At 37.1% G+C, this 21,429-nt stretch overlaps 3 protein-coding genes across 3 annotated transcripts; all 3 read right to left on the bottom strand.

The window, feature by feature from the left end:
* Positions 1 to 6,534: 6,534 nt before the first annotated feature.
* On the bottom strand, positions 6,535 to 7,996 carry LOC133301215 (phospholipase A1-IIdelta). Its single transcript, XM_061500837.1, has one exon. It carries the CDS (start codon positions 7,966 to 7,968, stop codon positions 6,706 to 6,708), a length of 1,263 nt encoding a protein of 420 aa, XP_061356821.1. The 5' UTR covers positions 7,969 to 7,996; the 3' UTR covers positions 6,535 to 6,705.
* A 7,149-nt stretch (positions 7,997 to 15,145) lies between these two features.
* On the bottom strand, positions 15,146 to 16,190 carry LOC133301208 (uncharacterized). Its single transcript, XM_061500830.1, has 2 exons — positions 15,839 to 16,190; positions 15,146 to 15,699 (listed from the first exon to the last, which is right to left on the bottom strand). Exons 1-2 carry the CDS (start codon positions 16,188 to 16,190, stop codon positions 15,146 to 15,148), a joined length of 906 nt encoding a protein of 301 aa, XP_061356814.1.
* A 16-nt stretch (positions 16,191 to 16,206) lies between these two features.
* On the bottom strand, positions 16,207 to 21,221 carry LOC133301207 (uncharacterized). The gene is made up of 5 exons (XM_061500829.1): positions 21,172 to 21,221; positions 19,263 to 19,362; positions 17,964 to 18,032; positions 16,617 to 17,416; positions 16,207 to 16,537 (listed from the first exon to the last, which is right to left on the bottom strand). The coding sequence occupies exons 1-5, from the start codon at positions 21,219 to 21,221 to the stop codon at positions 16,207 to 16,209; spliced, it is 1,350 nt and encodes a 449-aa protein (XP_061356813.1).
* Between the last annotated feature and the right edge of the window lie 208 nt (positions 21,222 to 21,429).

Here is a 21,429-nt window from a genome sequence, read left to right as displayed (position 1 = left end):
AGCATCCTTTGGAAAGACTTTGTTTAGGTCGGTGTAGTCAACGCACATTCGCCATGCGCCGTTTGGCTTTTTAACCAATACTGGGTTGGATAACCAAGTTGTGTACTTGATTTCCCTGATGAACCCGGCGGCGTGGAGCGTTTTGACTTCTTCATCAATCACCCTCTGGCGGTCGGGACCGAATTTCCTCTTTTTCTGGGCGACTGGCTTGGCTTTGGGATCCACCGACAAACGGTGGCAGCAAACGTCTGGATTGATACCCGGCATGTCAGAGGGCTTCCATGCAAACAAATCTTTGTTTTCCTTAAGCAACTTGATTAACTTGCATTTCATCTCTGGGTCGATGGTGGCCCCGATGGTTGTTGTTTGATGATCCACATCTCCTAAGACAACATGTTCCAACGCTCCATCAGGCGTGGGTCTGTCATGTTCCACGCGCGGATCGTCTCTGGCATCAAATTCTACCAAAAAACATTGGTCACGCTCCTTTGTCTTCTCGCCTGGATTTCTTTCTGCTGGCGACGTCATCTCCTACTTGAGCGCCCTTTCATCGTTGAAACTAGCTTTGGCCATTGGCCGTAAGGATATGTTGTAGCAGCTTCGGGCTATCGTCTGGTCTCCTCGCACTGTGGCGACTTTGTTGTCCCGGGCAACGAACTTTATTGCCAAGTGAGGGTGTGAAATGCTTGCCTCGAAGGCAGCAAACATCCTTCTACCAAGAATGGCGTTGTAAGCTGATGGGGTGTCGAGCACCAAAAACTGGATGTCTGCGGATCGTGAGGTGGGTGGTGTTCCAAGGGAAAGCCGCAAGGTAATCACTCCCAGTGGCTTTGTGGTGGTAGCATTGAAACCTGAGAGTTCACTTGTAACAGGAGTTAAACTATCAACAGTGAACCCTAACGCTTTAAAGCATGGTAAAAACAAAATGTCGGCTGAGCTGCCGTGGTCAATAAAAATGCGATTAACGCCGAAGTTGGCGATTATAGCTTGAATGACGAGCGGATCGTCATGTCCTGGGAGGACATCGCCTAAATCGCTGGCATCCCAAATAATTTGAGGCCTTGTTGGACCAGGACTGTGCTTTGCTTTGCTGATCACTTTGCCAGCGACCGCCAGGCACTACTTCAAGTATTTCTTTCTGGCGTTCGCAGTCTCTCCTCCTCCGCTCAGTCCGCCTGAAATCATGTTTATCACTCCGTGCTTCACCGCGACTGAATCTTCGTCTACTTCTTCACGCCTTCCTCTGCGGTTTGGACTTGCTTGCGCTCTGTGATTCCTGGGGGAATCTTCTCTCCTGTCACGATTGTAGGAGGGTCTGGATCCAGATTGACGCGTTCTCCTTCTTTCAGGCGATTTGTTGCGCTCCCGATATCGCCTCCCTGCTCCCGAAGGGCGTGATCTGTCTCCTCCTCGCCTCTGCACTCCGCTTTTGATGAGTTCATCGATTTCGTCTTTGAGGTGCCTGCATTGCTCAGTGTTATGACCATTGCTGCGATGGAACTTGCAGTACATGATGTTTTCTTTAGGCGGGTTCTGAGACTGTTGGGTGTTCTTGGATTCTTCCTTATACTCCGTTTGTAGGACGGCGTGTGTCTGACGACCTGATGTATCACGCCCAGAAGGGCGGTTTGAATATTTGGCTGGTTTGTTTCCTTTCTTACTTTCTTCCATTTGGTTCTTTTGTTTCCTGAGTGCCTTTTCTTGACCGTGGGCGTCATCGACTCGACTTCCTTTTTACTCTTCGATTCGCATGTACTCCTGGGCCACCCTCTTGACTTCTTCCAGGTCAGTGATCTCGTGGCGGGCGAGCTCGTACGCGAACGCACCCTGCCGCAAACCCGAAAGAAGTATATGTACCTGTACTTTTGGGTCCAGGCCCACCACTTGTAGGGCCTCCTTATCAAAGCGGTCTAAAAAGGACCTGAGGGACTCGCCTTGCTGTTGGCGTACTTTTCTAGAGAGTGGACAGATTTCGGCACAGGGCGACTGGTTGCAAAGTGAGACTGAAACTTGCTCGCCAACTCATCCCATGAAGCGATACTCCCAGTCGGTAGAGTGGTGTACCATGTTAAGGCTCGCCCCCCAAGTAGCGTGGGGAAGGTCCTGCACATGAGGAGGTCGGTTTCACCATGAAGAGTCATGGTCGCCTCAAACTTCAGGATCCATTCAAAAGGATCGGCATCTCCGACATATGTGGTGATATTGGAGGGTCCTTTGAAACCAAGGGGTATGGGAGTTAACCGGAGGATATCAGTCAGGGGTTTGTTGCGCCCTGATGTATGAGCTGGCGTGACTCGTAGGTTGTTGTTTCGGGGGGCCGGTCTGTTTGCGGTTGAGGGGCTTCAACGGAGTAGGAGAGGGCTGGGGCGTGATTGAAAGGTTGTTGGGCGGCATACGGTTGTTGACCCTGGTTTTGATAGGACACTTGGTGCAGTGGAACGGTCGGATTCTGGGGTTGGGCAGCGTAACCATGGAAAGGAAAACCAGTTGGGTAAAGCTGAGGGAAAGGGGTGTATGGACCCATAGGGAATGGGGTGACCATCGGTGCTCGGTAATCGTTGTGCGTGGCTACTGGTAGACTTTGGGCTGGTAGTGGACGATGGGCTCGTGGGACGGGAATGACTGGTGGGGCAAAAGTGTGAAGAGGCATTCCAAAACGAACTCCTGGGGGCGGGGGTTGGTCTTGTATCAAGTTTTCTCCTTGCTTTTCACGCATAGGTGCGTGATAGTTCAACTGTGCTATCCTGGGTTCGACTGCTTGCATTTGTGGACCGACGGATTGTAGTACTGGCTGGAGCATCTCGCCGGGGGGTCTCTCGGCTGGGGCTGAATGCATCGATGGCGGGGAGTTTGAATGTATTGTTTGTACATGACCGTCAGGAGTAACGACCCTGGTTTGTTCTGCTCTTCTGGTTGTGACAACCATGTTTGTTACCAAAACGTAAAACACGTCTTGTGGATCTTTGGTAGGAGAATGGGAATAGAAGTTTATAGTTTCCCACAGACGGCGCCAATGTACCGTTAGGTTCTGTGAGCCCACTGTGTACCCTTTAGGGTAACGTTGCTATATGGATTATACCACTAGGCGAGGTAAAGACCAGACTAGAAGGTATAGTTCCAAGAGGCAAGCAAGCTAATAGCAATGGCAGATTAATAACAGGAGTATGACTTGGAAGTAAATGGGCATAACAACAGTACATAAAAGATACCTGTAAGGTGTGCCCAGGAGGGCTATTTATAAGGAAAATGGTGCGGGTTGGTGAGGGAGAGGTCAACTCTCTCCTTGGGATTTACTCCCATGATGCAGTGTTAGGCGTGCTGGCGCTGCCATTGTGGCAGTGCTGCGCCCTCTGCACTCTGGCGGTGTCAGCGCCGGGCAAAGGGGGAGTTTCCCTTTGTGGTGTCTGTCGTAGTCGCCTTCAACGGTTAGCGTTCCAAGATGAGACATTTTGGTGTATGCCTTGGGCCTGCTGCTACGTTGGGGGTTGAGGGGGTCCATGTCAGCCCTAAGGGCTGACGTGGAGCAAGGCTGAGGCTGGGCTTGAGTGATTGGGCCAGCTAAGGGTTGGGCCCGTGTAGTTGGGCCACCCCAGTACTCGGGCCATCCAGAACCGATGGTAAAACTTATCATGACTCTAGAGACAATGACATGATTTTGTATCATAACTAAAAGATAATTCTAGTGAATTTTACATACCATTTTTTACCCGTGATGAATGTTTAAATAATTAATGATTAGTATGTGGTGTTTAATTAGTAGTCAATATGATAATGTATATTATGGGGAAATGATTTATGCATTTAATGTGGAAATCATGTTTCTGCCTCAGACACAAATTTTCATTTCTCTATCATTATGTTTTTCTCTCTCATTAAAATATGATTTCTCTCTCTCTCTCTAAGTTCTGCAATAAATATAGAAATTATTTCCCCATATATTATATGGTAATTAATATTTTTAATCACCACAAATATAAGTTCTTCACAATTTTTTTTAAAGAAAAAGGTTAATCACCAAATACATAAATTAACTGGCAATATTGATTCAGCTTATCTAATTATCTCGAGTTTGAAACCAGTATATATAACTGTGCTAAAAATTTGATAAACCAAATTACTTGGCACCCATTGATAATTGGATATCGATAATTTATTAAATAAATAAAAAAAGGTAACCCGAAACAATGACTAAAAAATAACACGGGGGGATTGGGGAAGCTATAGAAATCTTCAGCATCCACTTGATTTAGGGGATAGTTGGAAAGCAACTCCAAGTCCGCACGGTGTCACAGAGTTCACCTTCCTTGAATGTGTGACGTATATGCACCGTGCAGTCCTTTAAAAATCATGCCCGTATTCGAGTCAAAATTTGTTGCAACACCAAATTTTTATAAAAATTTACCTAAAAAGAGCCTTATCAGTTATCTCTATAATTTTATAAATTTAGAGCCTTATCAGTTATCTCTATATTTTTATAATAGAAATAGATATACCTAAAAAGAATATACCGTCTGATTCCCAAACACATTTTTATTATGGAAGTAGGTGCTTTCTTACCAAAAAGCAGAAAAAGGAATGAAAGAGGAAATAGTCATATAAAGACACGAATATGTTACTTTTTTTTGGGTAGTCGAATATGGTACTTTTTTATATTTGATAAAATATGCACCGAGTGCAAAAAAAAATTAAAGGAGTTTCAAATTTTTTTAAAACAAGATGAGAAAACTTTGAATTTTGATTTTTTTTAAATGATTTCATGATGTGGAAGGAGGTAGTATTTGGACCAATGTTCTAGACCCGAGTAGGGTATTAGGTTATTGGGTCACTCGTTCAACTGGTGTCCCATCAGTTGAACCGCATGACCCGAGTTAGTACAAGAAACCTATATTTTATACATAAAAATACTCAAATGCATGTAAAATGTTATTATGCAACGCTTCAAATATATATAGGTTTTTGTAGGGATGAAAGAAAGTCATATATGGTAACCACATATAATATATTGTAAAAAAAATAAATAATGAAAAAAAAATTAAGTATCAGGTAATCACATATAATTTCTCTACCAAATATCATCAACTAACTATGTTTAATAATCAACTAACTATGTTTAATAATTATAAGGCATTTACAAACAACTCTTCCTATAAAAAGAAATTTGTAAGGAATCAACATGTCACCTTCTCTTAATCTACTGTTTCACAAATTAAGTCTTTGAAGCTTAAATTTAAGATCACTTTAGGAGAGTATACAAGCAAACAAAACTACAAAAAATTTGAAAGGAGTTCCACACTTTTTTAAGACAAAATGAGACAACTTTGATTTTTGATTTTTTTTAATATAAAAAAGCATAACCTGGCGGTTTTGATGACCCGACCGGATCATTGATTTTGATAAAATCTGACCAGTTCGAATCAATTTTTACCTGATATATAACAAGTCTGATACTTGACTCGAATTAATAAGATGACCGGTTTATCAGATTTTGGGTCGACCCAACCGATTCAAGTCACATTTAATAACACTTAGTTGGAGAACAAAAAATTAGGAACCACCCCCACCTCCACCCCACCCATTTTCTTGGGGTAATATTGTTTGAAAATCCATTGAAATCATTGAATCCGTGACTTAAGGAATGAATTGACTGCATCCTTGTGCTCCATAAAAAAGGCATATTTAATTTTAAAAAAAAAATATTTATCATTTTAAATAATAAATAAAATTATTGTGTTTTGATGATTTTTTATTTTCTTTCTCCGCTACAAAACTCTCAATTTCTCAATCCTCCTCATTTTATGGAGAAAAGAATATAAAAATTTACTAAACATGCACCAAAACAAAATAGTTTCACTTAAAATAACACAATGACAAATATTTTCTTCCATTTGCAGATAATTGAGAAAATATATTTGTGTCAGGATTGTTTGATTAATGTTGCGGTTAATTTTGCTTAAAAAATCTTTTTGTATTCTTCCACAAGGTGAAGATAAATTATCTCATGAATGACATATTTGAGCAGATGGAGCAATATGAAGAGAGACAAGAAAGAAAAGAATAATCTCACTCGTCATCCAGGGCATAACTTATTAACTAGTGCTAAACACCTGGCTGGTGGGCCATGTGAAAAAAGAGTGTTATCAATAATAAGAAACTTATCTCCTTTAACTAAAAGTTTTAAGTTCGAGTTTTGGAACCGGGAAAATGATATCAGAAGAGCTGCCTCCATTAATGGTCTAATATTACTCGAATTGGATTAGTTGATAATCAATGAATCGGGGAATTTATATCAAAAAATGAAAAAAAAATGAAAAAAAATAAACTTATCCACTCTTAAGAAAATGATTTTATTTTTAATTTATAAGAAAAACATTAAGGGCTTTGCATTTATCATTTAACATGACTACACAAAGTTTCCTACACACAACATTTTGTGGAATCAGTTTTGAAGAAAAAAAACTACAGTACACAAAACGAATCTCTATAACATAACACAATTATTCTTCCTATAACATAACTCTTATAAAACTCAAACGTTAGATCCCTAAAATACAATAACTGTAACAAAAAAAAAAAAAAACCTTCCAAACGATGCAAATGTTTATTATTCGAGTCACATACAGAGATACAGAGAATAAAAAAGAGTTACAAACACAACGGACAAAATAAAAATAAAAATAAAGCATGATACCGTGATCTCCCACCCAATCAATCTTCAGGCACAGGGAGGTCCTCATCATCGGGATCATCCAAAACCCACTCACCATCATCCCTACGCACCATACCTTTATTCTTCTCCACCCACCATGACCCAGGCACGTGACATTCATCCTTCAAGAAATCACACGATTTATTCACCAAAGCCAAGCTTCTCTTCACCTTCATCTCAAATTCCCCATCAGCCCCATTCCACCCTGCCACCACATGCAACATACCCTGCAAGTTATGCAAATCATCCGTTTTCGTCGAATGCTTCAAACTCGGCGATTTTCTTGTATCAATCTCCAACTCCACACCCGTATATTTATACCCCAATAACCTCCCCGGATAATGTGGTATTAAATCAATCTTATTCCTCACATGCAAAACATTCAAATTATGAAATTTGTTTAACCTCTCATTGAAAGCCTTGTTCCCCACTTGAGGAGACCCAAATACAATAGCAGCAACAGGAACATCAATGACCCCATTTTCCACCAAATCAAAAGCACACAAAATTGATAAACTCGCACCAAGACTATGCCCCACTAACACCACACTAGGATTCTCATCCTTGTAAACCTCTAACAAACCCTTCACCTTGTTCAAAACCTGTGTTCTCGCACTTGTTTTCGTAAAAGAAGATTTTGGGTCATCTGAGGTGTAGATTGTTAACCATCCCCTCATCACTTTTGGCATTCTCTCATCATCCTCATCATCATCGCTGCTACTACTGTTATTACTATTACCGTTACCCTTGTTGAACTCGTTGAGGCTTTTAGTACTCAATAACCCTTTTGCTGATTCAGGAGCAGCACCAAGCACGTTGATCCATTCGAAATCTCTGGTTGTGCCGCGCCACGCGACGTAAATTTCACGGCGGCCTAAAGCTTCGGTGACTTCGTCGGAGGTGACGGCGATGTAGCCGATCCAGTTGGACTCGCGGTCCCATGACTCACGTGACAACGAGTGGAGGACGAAGGCTTCTGGGACGGAGACACGTGCGGTGGCGTAGAGGAATGAGGTGACGGTGTAGTGTGTTGGGTTTTCGAGCATGACCTTGTGGAAGAAGGAGGTTTTGCCGAAGCGGCTTGAACCGCAATAGATGGAGTTTTGGTCGTTGATAAAGGCGTCGTAGGTGGCTTGGATGAAGTCACCACAACGGAGAATAAGGTTTCGGAGGTTGAGGTTAAGAGGGTTCAAGAGCCCTTCCCAGTTGTTGCTTCCCAAAAGTTGTGGCCATGTTGGTTCGGTTTCTTCGGTTGTTGCCATTAGAATGTCTGTGGTGAGTGAAGGGAAAGTGTTTGTGGTGGGAAGAGATAAAAGAGAAAGAGAAATTTATGACATAAAGTACGGTTGTTTTGTGAAATTATTGTAGTGGTTGACCTACCATTCATCATTCCGATCAGTGGCCAAAAGTTTTTTTTTTTTCAATTTTTTAAATGAGTAAAGGTTGGAGGTCAGATGGGTCGACCCGAAATTCGGCAAATTAATCATCAGATCGGTTCGAATTAAGTATTGAATCAGTCACGTATTAGATTTGGTCAAAATTCGGCCAAAACTAGTAACTCGGCCATGTATTAGATTTGGTCAAAATGCGGCCAAAACTAGTAACTCATGACCCAGTTAGGTCATGCATTTTGTAAAAAAAAATCAAAATTAATTTTATTTTGTCAAAAAAAATGTAGAACTCGTTTTGATTTTTCTTTTTGTAATTTTATTTATTAGTAGTATACTCTTCTGCAATAATTAATTTTTAGCTTCAATATTTGAGCAATTTGCAGAATAATAAATTAAGAGAATGTGACACATGTCATTTCAATGTAGATTGTAACATCTTGGGCGCTGACGAGGGCAGGAAGTGATCGCCGGTGCGAAAGGGCATGGACAAGGAGCAGCTCTTGGGAGGCTTCTAGCGACGGGGTACATGAATGAACCGAATCAGCACCTGAAAGAGATGGATTCCAGAACCTGTGCTGGAATGGGACGGTACAGTTGAGAATGACTTATAAGAATTAATTGATACTACCTATACTAACAAGATGCATCTTCTTTTCGGTAGCCCGGAACGAAAAAACTCCATAGTTAAGTGTGCTTGACTTGGAGCAATTCTGGGATGGGTGACCTCCTGGAAAGTTTTCCCAGGAAGTGTGCGAGTGAGGAAAAAGCACACTACAAAGTCTCGTGTTAGTATGTGGGGATAGTCATTGATTCTTGAAGCGACCGAGCGTTACACGTGATATCAAAGCAGGGCCTCTCTTCCAGTACGGTGTGGTTCGAGGACGAACCTGGCGGAAGCTGGTGGGCATGTAACTTCTCGGACACTGACGAAGGAAGGAAGTGATCGCCGGTGCGAAAGGGCATGGATAAGGAGCGGCTCTTGGCAGGCTTCCAGCGACGGGGGTACATGAATGAATCGAATCAGCACCCGAAAGAGAGGGATTCCAGAGCCTGTGCTGGTATGGGCGGTACAGTTGGGAATGACTTATAAGAATTAATTGGTATTACCTATACTAACAAGATGCATCTTCTTTTCGGTAGCCCGGAACGAAAGAACTCCATAGTTAAGCGTGCTTGACTTGGAGCAATTCTGGGATGGGTGACCTCCTTGAAAGTTTTCCCAGGAAGTTTGCGAGTGAGAAAAAACACACTGAAAAGTCTCGTGTTAGTATGTGGGGATAGTCATTGATTCTTGAAGCGGCCGGGCGTTACAAGTGGTATCAAAGCAGGGCATCTCTTCCAGTACGGTGTGGTTCGAGGACGAACTTGGCGGAAGCTGGTGGGCATGTAACTTCTCGGGCACTGACGAGGGCAAGAAGTGATCGCCGGTGCGAAAGGGCATGGATAAGGAGCGGCTCTTGGCAGGCTTCCAGCGACGGGGTACATGAATGAATCGAATCAGCACCCGAAAGAGAGAGATTCCAGAGCATGTGCTGGTATGGGACGGTACAGTTGGGAATGACTTATAGTTGGTAATACGTATTTAATAATATAAAGTAAGACAGTTCTAATAACACCTAAGACTTGAATGAATTGTATTCTGTATTAATGCCTTTGATTTCAGTAGTGTCAAGATTGTCTTCTAATAAATGATGGTTTTTGACAGTATTAGTTAGTTTTTCAAAAAGTTTGATCAGATTAAATTTTTGATCAAACTTATTACCAGATTAAAACAGAGAGACGTGGCATCTGGCTATTGCGTCTAGATGTGGTAATCTACCTGCCACATTTAGTATTGACAAGAGACGTGACACTTGATATGCCATATTTAAACGTGTTAGTCTATCTAATGTGTTTAATGTAATTTATCCATGTGGTATATAAAATTGTATTTTATGTTTATTGTTACACTAAACATGATAGTGCGACAATTACGTTTAGACATAATATGTCAGATATTATGTCTCTTGTCAATACTATACGCGACATGTAGACTATCATGTTTAGGCGCGGTATGTCAAATATCACATCTCTCAACATTTGTCTGATAATAAATTTGACTAGAGTTTAATTCAATCAATTTTTTTTGGAAAACGACCTAATTCTGTCGAAAAGCCCATAAATGATTTCATTATCACTAGTGGATGAACTGTTTTTTCGGTGGGCACTAGAGGATGAACTTTAATTTATGGGCCACAAATAAAAAGGACAGAAGAGAATACACTCGAAAAGATAAGAAAGCTTATCATGACCGCATAGACAATGACATGGTTTTGAATAATAACTAAAAAGGTAATTCTACACTTACTATTTCTGAAAATTAAAATGACTTCCTGCCGAATAACATTGCTCTTTTAAGAATTTTTTAAAGATTAAGACATAAATGTATTTTTTTTTAATCAAGACATAAATCATTTCATCATCACTAGTGTATAGAATTTTAATTTATAGGCCGTAAATGAAGAGAATATTTTTGGTACTACCATTGCATTAAGTATTGGATATGATTTTCTTTCAAAATGAAATTGTAAATTATGTACTTTAAAAATACATAATTATAATATTAAAATTATTTTTCTCTCTCTTCAAAAAGTATATCAACTAATATGTTATACTTCTACTGATGAATATAAATATAACGATAGTATATTAGATTTTTTCGTAAATGAAAAGGTCCATATTAGATGTGAAAGTTCATCATGACTCTAGAGACAACGACATGATTTTGTATCATAACTAAAATGATAATTGTTGTGAATTTTACATACCGTTTTTTACCCGTGATGAATGTTTAAATAATTAATGATTTGTATGTAATGTATGTGGTGTTTAATTAGTGATCAATATGAGAATACATATTATATGGTCATTAGTATTATTAATCACCACATAATATAAGTTCTTCACAAAAAATTTTAAAGAAAAGGGATAACCTCCAACTACATGAATTAACTGTCGCGACATTGATTCAACTTAACTAATTATTTCGTGTTTGAAACTAGTATATGTAACTGTGTTAGAAATTTGATAAATCGAATTAATCAGCACCCATTGACAATTGAATATCGATAATTTATTAAAAAAAGAAGAAGGTAAACCCCGAAACAATGACTAAAAAATAACACGGGGGGATTGGGGAAGGGAAGCTATAGAAATCTTCAGCATCCACTTGATTTAGGGGATAGTTGGAAAGCAACTCCAAGTCCGCACGGTGACACAGAGTTCACCTTCCTTGAATGTGTGACGTATGTACACCGTGCAGTCCTTTAAAAATCATGCCTGTATTCGAGCCGAAAGGTCTCCAAAGATAAAAAATTTGCACACATATTCCTACTCTTCCCACATTTTTTATTATCTAAATTTATTGTCTTTCCGGTTTTAGACCATTTGCCTTCCCACAATAGGAGAAGATAATTCCCTTTATATATATATATATATATATATATATATATATATATATAATATTTCTCAAGCAGTTTGAGATAAGTTTATTTTCGGCTACTCAAAATTATGTCGTTTTATTTATTTATTTATAAGGAAAAACATCTATCATTTTAAAGGATATAAACTTATATCATTTTAGATCCTAACTGGTGATTTTCGTCCATCAACGATTATAATCTATTGGGTCAAACTTAATGGGCCAAATTTATTATTAATTAATTAATAATTTTAATCCAATAAATTATAACCGTTGATAGACGGAAATCAACGATTAAGATCTAAAATGATATAAGCTTATATCCTTTAAAATGACAGATGTTATTCCCTTATTTATATTAATTGATTCACCTTTGAAGGGTTATGATTCTCTTTTTCTCTCTCTTCCTTTATCACCATTGATCCATCTTTGTATAGTTATGATCTCCAAAGCACGGACACGTTACTTTTAAAAAAAATTGCGTGTCGGACACGTGTCCGACACGGACACGCGGTCAACATTTGAGGACACGTGGTCAACTCTCCGACACGTTCCGACACATTTTTCGACACGCAGTCAACTTTTTCCGACACGCGGTCAACGTTGGGACACGCTCGGACACGTTTTTTTTTTTTAAATCTTAATTTTATTTTGTTAACTAAATATAAAAGAAATAATTTGTAAATTAATTTTTTGCTCTTATGAAATTTGACATGAAAAACTAACAAAGTACGAAAAATTATTTATATTTATATTTATATTATGAAATTTAAATATTTGATTGGTTATATAACTTATTATGGACTCTTATGTATTAAATATAAATTATATTATATATTAAATTTTTTATTTAATATCAAAACGTGTCCCAACGTGTCGAAATATGACATTTTTCAAAATTAATGTGTCAGTGTGTCGTGTCCCGTGTCCGTGCATCATAGGTTATGATTTACTAGCCAGAGATAAGATTATCTCAAGCAGCTTCAGACACGATAAGCCCAATATATATATATATATATATATATATATATATATATATATATATATATATATATATGGATTTACATTTCTGCAGTTGCTGTACGAGTAGCAATCAAATACTTGCCATATATATACTTGAAAGCATTAAATGTGGGAAATCATAACCATATAAAGAATAAAAGCATTAAATGTGGAGAATTATAACTATACATCTGTCATTGTTGTATGTTAAGCGGCTGCAGAAATGATTTTACCATATATATATATATATGTATGAGGAAGATTATACTTAGAACCTATCTTCGTTTACAACTTCTTACAATTATATTTTAACAGTTAATTTTCACCAATCAACGATTATCTTTTATTGTGATTTAATAATTAATTAATAAGTTTAATTTACGAAAATAATAATCGTTGATTGACGGAAATCAACGGTTAAGATATGGTTGTAAGAAATTGTAAACGAAAGTAGATTATATATATATATATATAGGAGTTTACATTTCTGCCGCTGTTGTACGTACAACAATCAAATACTTGCCGTATATATACTTGAAAGCATTAAATACAGGGAATCATAATCATACAAAGGATGAAAACATTAAATGTGGAGAATCATAACCATACATCTGTCATTGTTGTACGTAAAGCAGTTGTGGAAATGATTTTATCATATATATATATATATATATATATATATATATATATATATATATATATATATATATGGAAATGGATCCTCTCATGTGGAAAAAAAAAAACATGATATGGTCATGTGGGAAGATCACAACCATACAAAGGTAAATCAACGGTTATGAGTAACTATCTATTTTAACATTTTTTTCTCTCTCCTCCTTTATTACCATTGATCCACCTTTGTATGGTTATGATTCTCCACATGACATGTTCATGTGAATTTTCACATGAGAGGATCCAGATCTTATATATATATATATATATATATATGGCTTTAATGTTTGTAAAGTAAATGTAGATAAGTTATCTACATTCGCTCTCAAAACGATGTCGTTTTAGGTTGAAAAATTAAAAAATTATAATGAAAAAGACTATTATAACCCTGAAATAAGTTATAATTACAAAAATACCTTGATTTTCGCCTCAAAACGACGTCGTTTTGGACTTACTGTAGATAAATTATCTACATTGACTGTAGAAAAAGAGAACCCTATATATATATATATATATATATATATATATATATAGGGTTTACATTTCTGCAGTTGTTGTACGTGCAGCAATCAAATACTTGCCATATATATACTTGAGAGCATTAAATGCGAGGAATCATAACCATACAAAGGATGAAAGCATTAAATGTGAGAAATCATAACCATACACCTGTAGTTGCTGTATATAAAGCGGCTGCAGAAATAATTTTATCTATATATATATATATATATATATATATATATATATATATATATATATAGTGTTATAAAAATTGCCTTGAAATAGTCCGGTCAACTCAGAAAGCCATGAACCGACCATGTCTTTAGGAACCAGTTTCCCTCAATTGATTTTTCAAAAAAATCATTGTCGACCCAGTTGGTTCACAAGAAATCGGGTCACTCATTTAAAAAAATATAATCTAAAATAACATCCCATTGCCAGACAGTTTGGTGCTTGGTCGAGATGGAAAAGCGGCATGGTTAAGGGGTTATCAGGGTTAAGGGTAATCTTTTAAAAAAGGTGGAGACATTGATGATGAATAGATTCATGTAATTTATCTCAATAGAAAAAAACCAGCTATTGGCGGTCGTCGTCTTGAATGGAAACAACGATATGCTTTGCTTCTGATTGAAGGAGCTCGTGAACGAATGAAAACTGAGTTGGACTTTTGCGACAGGAATGACTCTTTTGACGTAATTTGTGAAACCTACCGCAAATGCCTTTGGTACTTTTGATTTGGGTGATGCAGGTTGAGTTTTATTTTATTTTTATTTTTTTGAAATTAGGAGGAAAATAATTTAGTGGGTCAGGGTCAACTAATGCATGATGGACTATTAGTGTTAGATTGACGAAGGATTGTGATTCTTTTACCTTCTATTTTTTTTTATTAAGCGTTGTTTGGTATGAGAATTTTTCTAGAAATCTTAAAAAAATGGGATAGGATAAATTTATTTCCAATATTTGATATGAGAAAATTGAAAATAGTCTCAGGAAATTTTTTTCCCATCATTCCATTTTACACATGAGATTCTCAAATGAAAATATCATCTGATATATGATATTTTTATTTTTTTATAGCATCAGTAGAATTAACTCAACATTCCCAGAAAAAGTCTCGAATAAGCTTAGTGGGTGGCAACCTATGATGCACGGACACGGACACGGGACACGGGACACGACACGACACTTCGACATGTTAATTCTAAAAAATGCTAAATTTGGACACGTTGGGACACGTTTTGATATTAAATAATATTTTTAATATATATAATATAATTTACATTTAATACATATAGCAACTCATAATAACTCATACTAATCAAATATTCAAATTTCATAACATAAATATTAAAAAATAATAATAGAACATCCCAAGAGTGTAGAAAAATTATTTTACTTATGATTACACACAGTTCAATTATTTTCATCTCCATCTTGAATAATCATGGCCTCTATCTTTGGCTCATCAAGTGAAAGGCTAGCAAATTGAAGATCTCCAATATCATCAAGTGAATCGAATGTATCACCAGCAATATCCCACATTTGATTTGCTCCTTGTGCATAACTAGGAGTCTTTCTTGATAAGAGTCGAAGATTGCTATGCACATAAACCAAGTCTTCAGCACGTTTTGGAGTGATTTTATTCCTCTTGATGGAATGCACAAAAGAATAAGTACTCCAATTGCATTCAGCACATGATGAAGAGGAGGGTTGTTGCACAAGTCTCAATGCTATTTTTTGAAGCATCGGTGTAAAGGTACCATAAAGTAGCCACCAAGATTTCGGATCCATAGTGTATTGAGTATTGATGGCATCAAAATCGCCAAAGGTTCCACTATTGCTAATAAAATCTGCATACTCCAAACTAATCCGGCTTCGGTCCTCCATGCTAGGAAAGAATCTCCTTAAACATTTTTGTCGCTCTTGAGTAAGCTCTAAATCCATGTGTGGAGGAACTCGACTAGAATCTAAGAGAGAAGCAAAAAAAATCAACAAGTTGTCAAATTATATCAAGAGTATTAATTTAAACTGAATCATATTTAAAAACTTACTTAGGATTCAAAGCATGTGCCAAACAGTGTAGTGGAGTTGAGTTTTTTGTCCAACGATCCACAAGAATGCGATGCACCACATCATAAAAAGAGGAGCTCTCTTCCATCCTCTTCCCCTCTTTATGGTATATAGCTTTCTTCACTTTCACAATCATTGCATCCCACATATCATATATCAAGTGAAGACAAGCTCTATCAGTGTCACAAGCTCTGATCATATCATAAATAGGAGCAGTGAAGGAAAATATGTAATCAATTGAATCCCAAAAACAATCATCCAATAATTTTTCCTTCACATGTCTGGCCCTCCCAAGATTATCATCTCTATAAATATTCCATTTTTCACTTATCACCATATTTTGGAGTCCGCTCTTTATTAACTTGAATCTCTTCAGCATCACAATCATCGAAGCAAAACGAGTATCAGCAATAGAAAGCAACTTTCACAAACTCATTAAAGATGGCCAATCTCATAGAATGATTCATAATGAAATGCTTTATTGCAGCAACATCACCTACAATATCAGAAATCCAGCTACATTCCTCAAACGTTATTTGATTGCTCTCCACATTCTTTGCAGCACAAATATTTTTCACAGCCAAATTCAATGTGTGAACAACACACGGTGTCCAAGTAATAGTTGGGAATTCCTGCTCAATAAGTTGCCATGCTCCCTTACAATTTGCAGCATTATCTGTGATTACTTGAACCACATTTGTCTCTCCTACTTCTTGAATAACTTCCTTTAGCAACCTGAAAATGAAATTTTTATCATTAGTCTCCCTCTAGCAAATAAACACTTAAATAGAATACAAAAGTTCAAACAAACAACCTGAAAATGAAATTTTTATCCTTAATCTCCCCTGAGCAATCAACTGATGTTAAAAACATTGCTTTACCATTAGATACTGCCATGAAATTAATGAGTGGCCTCCTTTGTGAATCACTCCACCCATCACTTACAATACTCACCCCTTTATGAGTCCAAGACTCTCGAATAGGTTCACACAACTTATCAATATTTTCTTTCTCCTTTTGCAACAGAGTGGTTCGCAGTGAGTTATATCCCGGTGGCAAATAACCTCCAATATTATGATTTGCTGCATAAGTATACGAAGCTTGGAAGTAAGGGTTCTTTGCCAAATTGAATGGCAATCCTGCTGAATAAAACATTCTAGCAATCAGATAATTTAATTCTTCTCGCTCCCCAACATTAAATGCCATCTCAAGAGAACCTGTAGTTTTTCTTTTTTTTGGGCACGTGGAAGAGCTAGAAGGAGGTAAAGGTACATTTCTGGGTGCATTAGATTGCTTTCTGTTGTCAGCTTCTTGTTCTAATTTCTCCATCTCTATCAGATCTCTATTTTGCACCATTAAGCATTTCCCAATTCCTTTACCTGATAGTTTCAACAAATGAGCTCTCACTCTGGTATATGAACTTTTATAATTTTTTTTACAAAAGTCGCACATCCAAGATAAATTTCCTCCTCCTTCCACTATAGCATCTATTTTGGTAACATATTTCCATAAGGGTTTATCTAATAATTCATTGGCATCAGAAGCACTAGTAGCAGCAGTGGCACTATTACTGGCACTGGCAGAGGCAGAACTTGAATGATCCATCTTGTAATTCTATAACTGTGTCAAACAAAAAACATCAGATATAGTGCAGGTCTGTTTACAATAATAGATGTTCAGTTGAGGGACTACAAAAAATGCAACCAAGGATTGAAGTTGGGGCTTTTCGAGGCTGTGATCAGCATATTCAGAAAGTGATTTCAATGTATTGATGTTTTCGACCCTTATTAATAAATCATGAACGAGTGGTTTTGAGTTTAGCAGGTTTGGAAATAAAGGAATTATGGAGTTAAAAAAATCGAACATGGAAAGATCTCAAGTAGAAAAAACAAAAGCTTTGGTTCTAAATTGTCTAACCTTAGAGGCTAAGACACGATGGCATGACAGAATCCAAGAGACGATCCATGTGTCATAAATTCCCCAAACACAGTTCCCCGTTGAATTGAATGGCTCAAAACATTATGTAGATTGTAGACAATACATGTAACGTTAAACCTACATTAAGTGAAATTCCTAACTTAAAGCTGCATATGTTGAATAGATACTATAAATATCCACGAACAGGGCAAAAATTGCTTGAGTAGCCTTATGCATAACTTACAAAGAATAAAGAATAAAATCCTCTGCCTAAATGCTTCCCAGATGCACCATAAGAGTTACTAGTTGAAAGCTGTTTAGGATAAAAGTTAATAAAAAAAATACCCAAGCATTAATTCAGTCCACCCCCACGGTTAACAGTTTAACACAAACTAAGTAACAGCAAAGAGAGTTATGTCGTTAAAAAAAACCTCAAGCAATAATTATGTCATTTAATAAAAAAAAACCCAAACATTAATTCAGTCCACCCCACGGTTACCAGTTACCATAAAGTAACAACAAAGAGAGTTATGTACTTATGTCGTTAAAAAAAAAATACCCAAGCATTAATTCAGTCATTTAATAAATAAAAAAAACCTAAGCAATAACTTCAGGGGCCTAAAACTGAAAGTCTACATAAAGAATTTTCAAGCCATGAAGGGTGTTGTTCAAGCTGAAGCAGGCTTACTACCTTCGGGAAGAAGAGGAGAGAACTCCATTTTCATGATTGAAGAGTTACAAATCCACAAAGACTCTCGAATAACTAAAAAAGGAAAACTAAATAAATATAACTAAAGTAAACACAACTTCCACGGGAGATGTAGACGACAGAGAAGATGACCGGAGATTTGAGAATTGAAAGAGACTCACCGGAGATGAGAACGACCAGCAATAGCCTCCACTTCCAGCGTCAAGCCGTCAACAAACGAGAAAGGGAGAAAGGAATAAACGATAGGGTTCCAATTCTAGACTTTTTAAATTTTATTAAATATTTTTTATTTTTATTTTAATTGTAATTTTATTTTATTTTTACAAAACAAATGTCAAAATGTGTCCCAAAACGTGTCCACATACGTTGACTACGTGTCGGATTTGGTCAAATTCACGTGTCCCCCTAGTCAACGTGTCCCAAAAAGTCTACTGCATGTCGGACGCGTGTCCGAACGTGTCCGTGTCGGAAACTTGTCGGACACGCATTTTTTCCCCAAAATTGCGTGTCCGTGTTTCAGAGGTGGCAACTAAGGGTGAAAGTGGGTCGGACTAGTCTTCAGAGGCCTACGGCTTAGCCTATATCAGGCCAGGCTCGGTCTATTATATATAGTCCAACCCGAACTTTTAAAAAAGTCTATTTAGAAAACAAACCATAGGCTTCTTTTTACATGTCGGACCTATAATCCTACAGGCCGGTCTATATCTTATTATTTATTTTAAATAAAATAAAATAATATTATTCATGGTGGTACAAAATGATGATAGTTCAGTTGGTGCATGTGAGCTGAGTAGGTGGTGGAAGGACTTATGCTCGATCTCCCACCAATACTACCTTTGGGAGTGGCATAAGATCTGTACCAATCTCTACAGTAGCATCAAAATCAACATTTAGTTCTGGAAGAAGAGTTATTGATGCTATTGTTCTAGCTTGACTGAATATACCATCCAAGCTTTAATATATAGTGGAGATTGACTACGTAATAAGTATGGTTTGAAGAAAAAACAAAAGGTATAAAACTGTTTTTTGTTTATAATCTTTTTTTCTTTCTATTCTTTAATCTTGTTTTTTGTTTTCTACATGTACAAACAGTTTGCCAACTTATGTAACATTGGAATTGTATTTGCAGGGGAGAGAAGATGACGAGAAGTTTTTGGCTACTACAAGCATCATGATACATTTGTTGAATTCATGCAATTATTTTAATTTACTTAGTATGGATTGATTTGTTGGATCTAATGAAATATATGGTATTTAGTTTCAGCATCTTGCTTCTGAAAGTGCCTTAAATGCAGATTGTGATAAAGTGGTTGTTATGATTCATGATTTTGTTTGAACGTTGAAATTGTGATTTTTTTAACAACAAAATATGAGTATTTTGTGAAGTTGATTCATGTTCTGCTTGAAAGTTAAAAATTAATAGGCTAACACGCCAGGCCAGACCAAGCTAACAGTTAGGCTCATACTATGCTATCGGGCCAGATCAAATTGAAATTTTTTGGCATATGCTTGAGCTTTTCGGGACAAAGCTCGGCCCAGCCTAGCCCACTTTCACCCTACTTGTATCTAATGCATCTATATTTTATTGTGGTTTATACCTAGATTTCTTTTTTCTTTTTTCACTATATAGTGTTTTAGTACTTCTTATGACATTGCTTTATGATTAGCTAACACCGCAATGTAAAACAAAATGATTTTGCTATATATAGGGGCAAAATATTAAAATATTGCAATTTTAATAAATAATTACGAATATATAGCTATTTTCATACTATTTATGAAAATATTGCAAGATGTCATGCCCTGATTGGGCATGACCAGTCACGCCTAACTCAGGCGTGAGTTTCACGGGCTTCACGCCCCATTTTGGCATGACCACTCACGCCTAAGCTAGGCGTGAGCTAGTTAGCCTATATATACCCCCTCTTTTTCACTTTTTACCATTTCACTCCCTCTTTCTAACTTCTCTCTAGGTGCTCTAGCTCTCTCTTCTTCAGGGAACTGCGCAGCAAAGCTCCATCCGTAAAGTAAGTTTTAATATCTGCTTTCTATATGTTTCAGTTATAACAATATATATATATATATATATATATATATATATATATATATATATATTACTAGTGACATATTAAATTGTTAGCGACCTAGGAATTTTTTAGTGAATTAGGAATATGTTAGTGACTTAGAAAACTGTTCGTGACCTAGAAATTTATTAGTGACTTGGGAATTAATTTGGTAGTTTCTTAAGAAATATTTGTGTGACTTAGAAAATTGATAGTGACTTAGGTTATGATTAGTGACCTAGAACAATTATTTGGAATTATTATATATGCATATGTTAGTAAAAATATTATTTATAATTTAATTAAGAGTAAATAGCCTTTTTGGTCCTCAGCAAATTTCACGAAGCCCTTTTTAGTCCCTAGAAAATAAAAAGGTCCATCGTGGTCCCTAAGAAATTCAAAATGGACCCATTTAGTTGAAATCGTGGTCCCTCACAAATTCAAAAAAGAGCCATATTAGTCCTCAAAAGGATTAAAATGGGTCCATTTTGAATTTTTTAAGGACCATGATGGGCCTTTTTATTTGCTAGGGACTAAAACGGGCTTCGTGAAATTTGCTGAGGACCAAAAAGGGTATTTACTCTTTAATTAATTTAAAATCTTATACTAGGCAATATCGAAGTCTCCTCGGTCATTTGATAATGAGGCCGAGCCTACCGATCCCAGCATGTATGTCATACCTGGGCCGTACAGGTGGGAGGTACTCCGGAGGAGGACTCAGAGCTCGCATGTTTCACAACGCGTGTGGAATGATGAGCATGTTCATTCGCTTAAGACTCGACGCAGTAAAATGCAAGGGGGGCCAGCTCCCAACGATATTTCGTGGTCGCTTGTTACCTCACACAGCCAGATTTATACATGTCGCACGCATGCAACATATTCAGGTGTATTTTAGGGTTTATGGTATTATATTGTGCTTGATTATAATCATTCTAAAT

This window comes from Gastrolobium bilobum, unplaced genomic scaffold (assembly GCF_033153095.1).
Source record: "Gastrolobium bilobum isolate Gb01-03AN ecotype WA unplaced genomic scaffold, APGP_CSIRO_Gbil_v1 utg68148, whole genome shotgun sequence".
Lineage (NCBI taxonomy): Eukaryota > Viridiplantae > Streptophyta > Magnoliopsida > Fabales > Fabaceae > Gastrolobium > Gastrolobium bilobum.
This window is presented reverse-complemented; position numbering and strand designations above follow the sequence as displayed.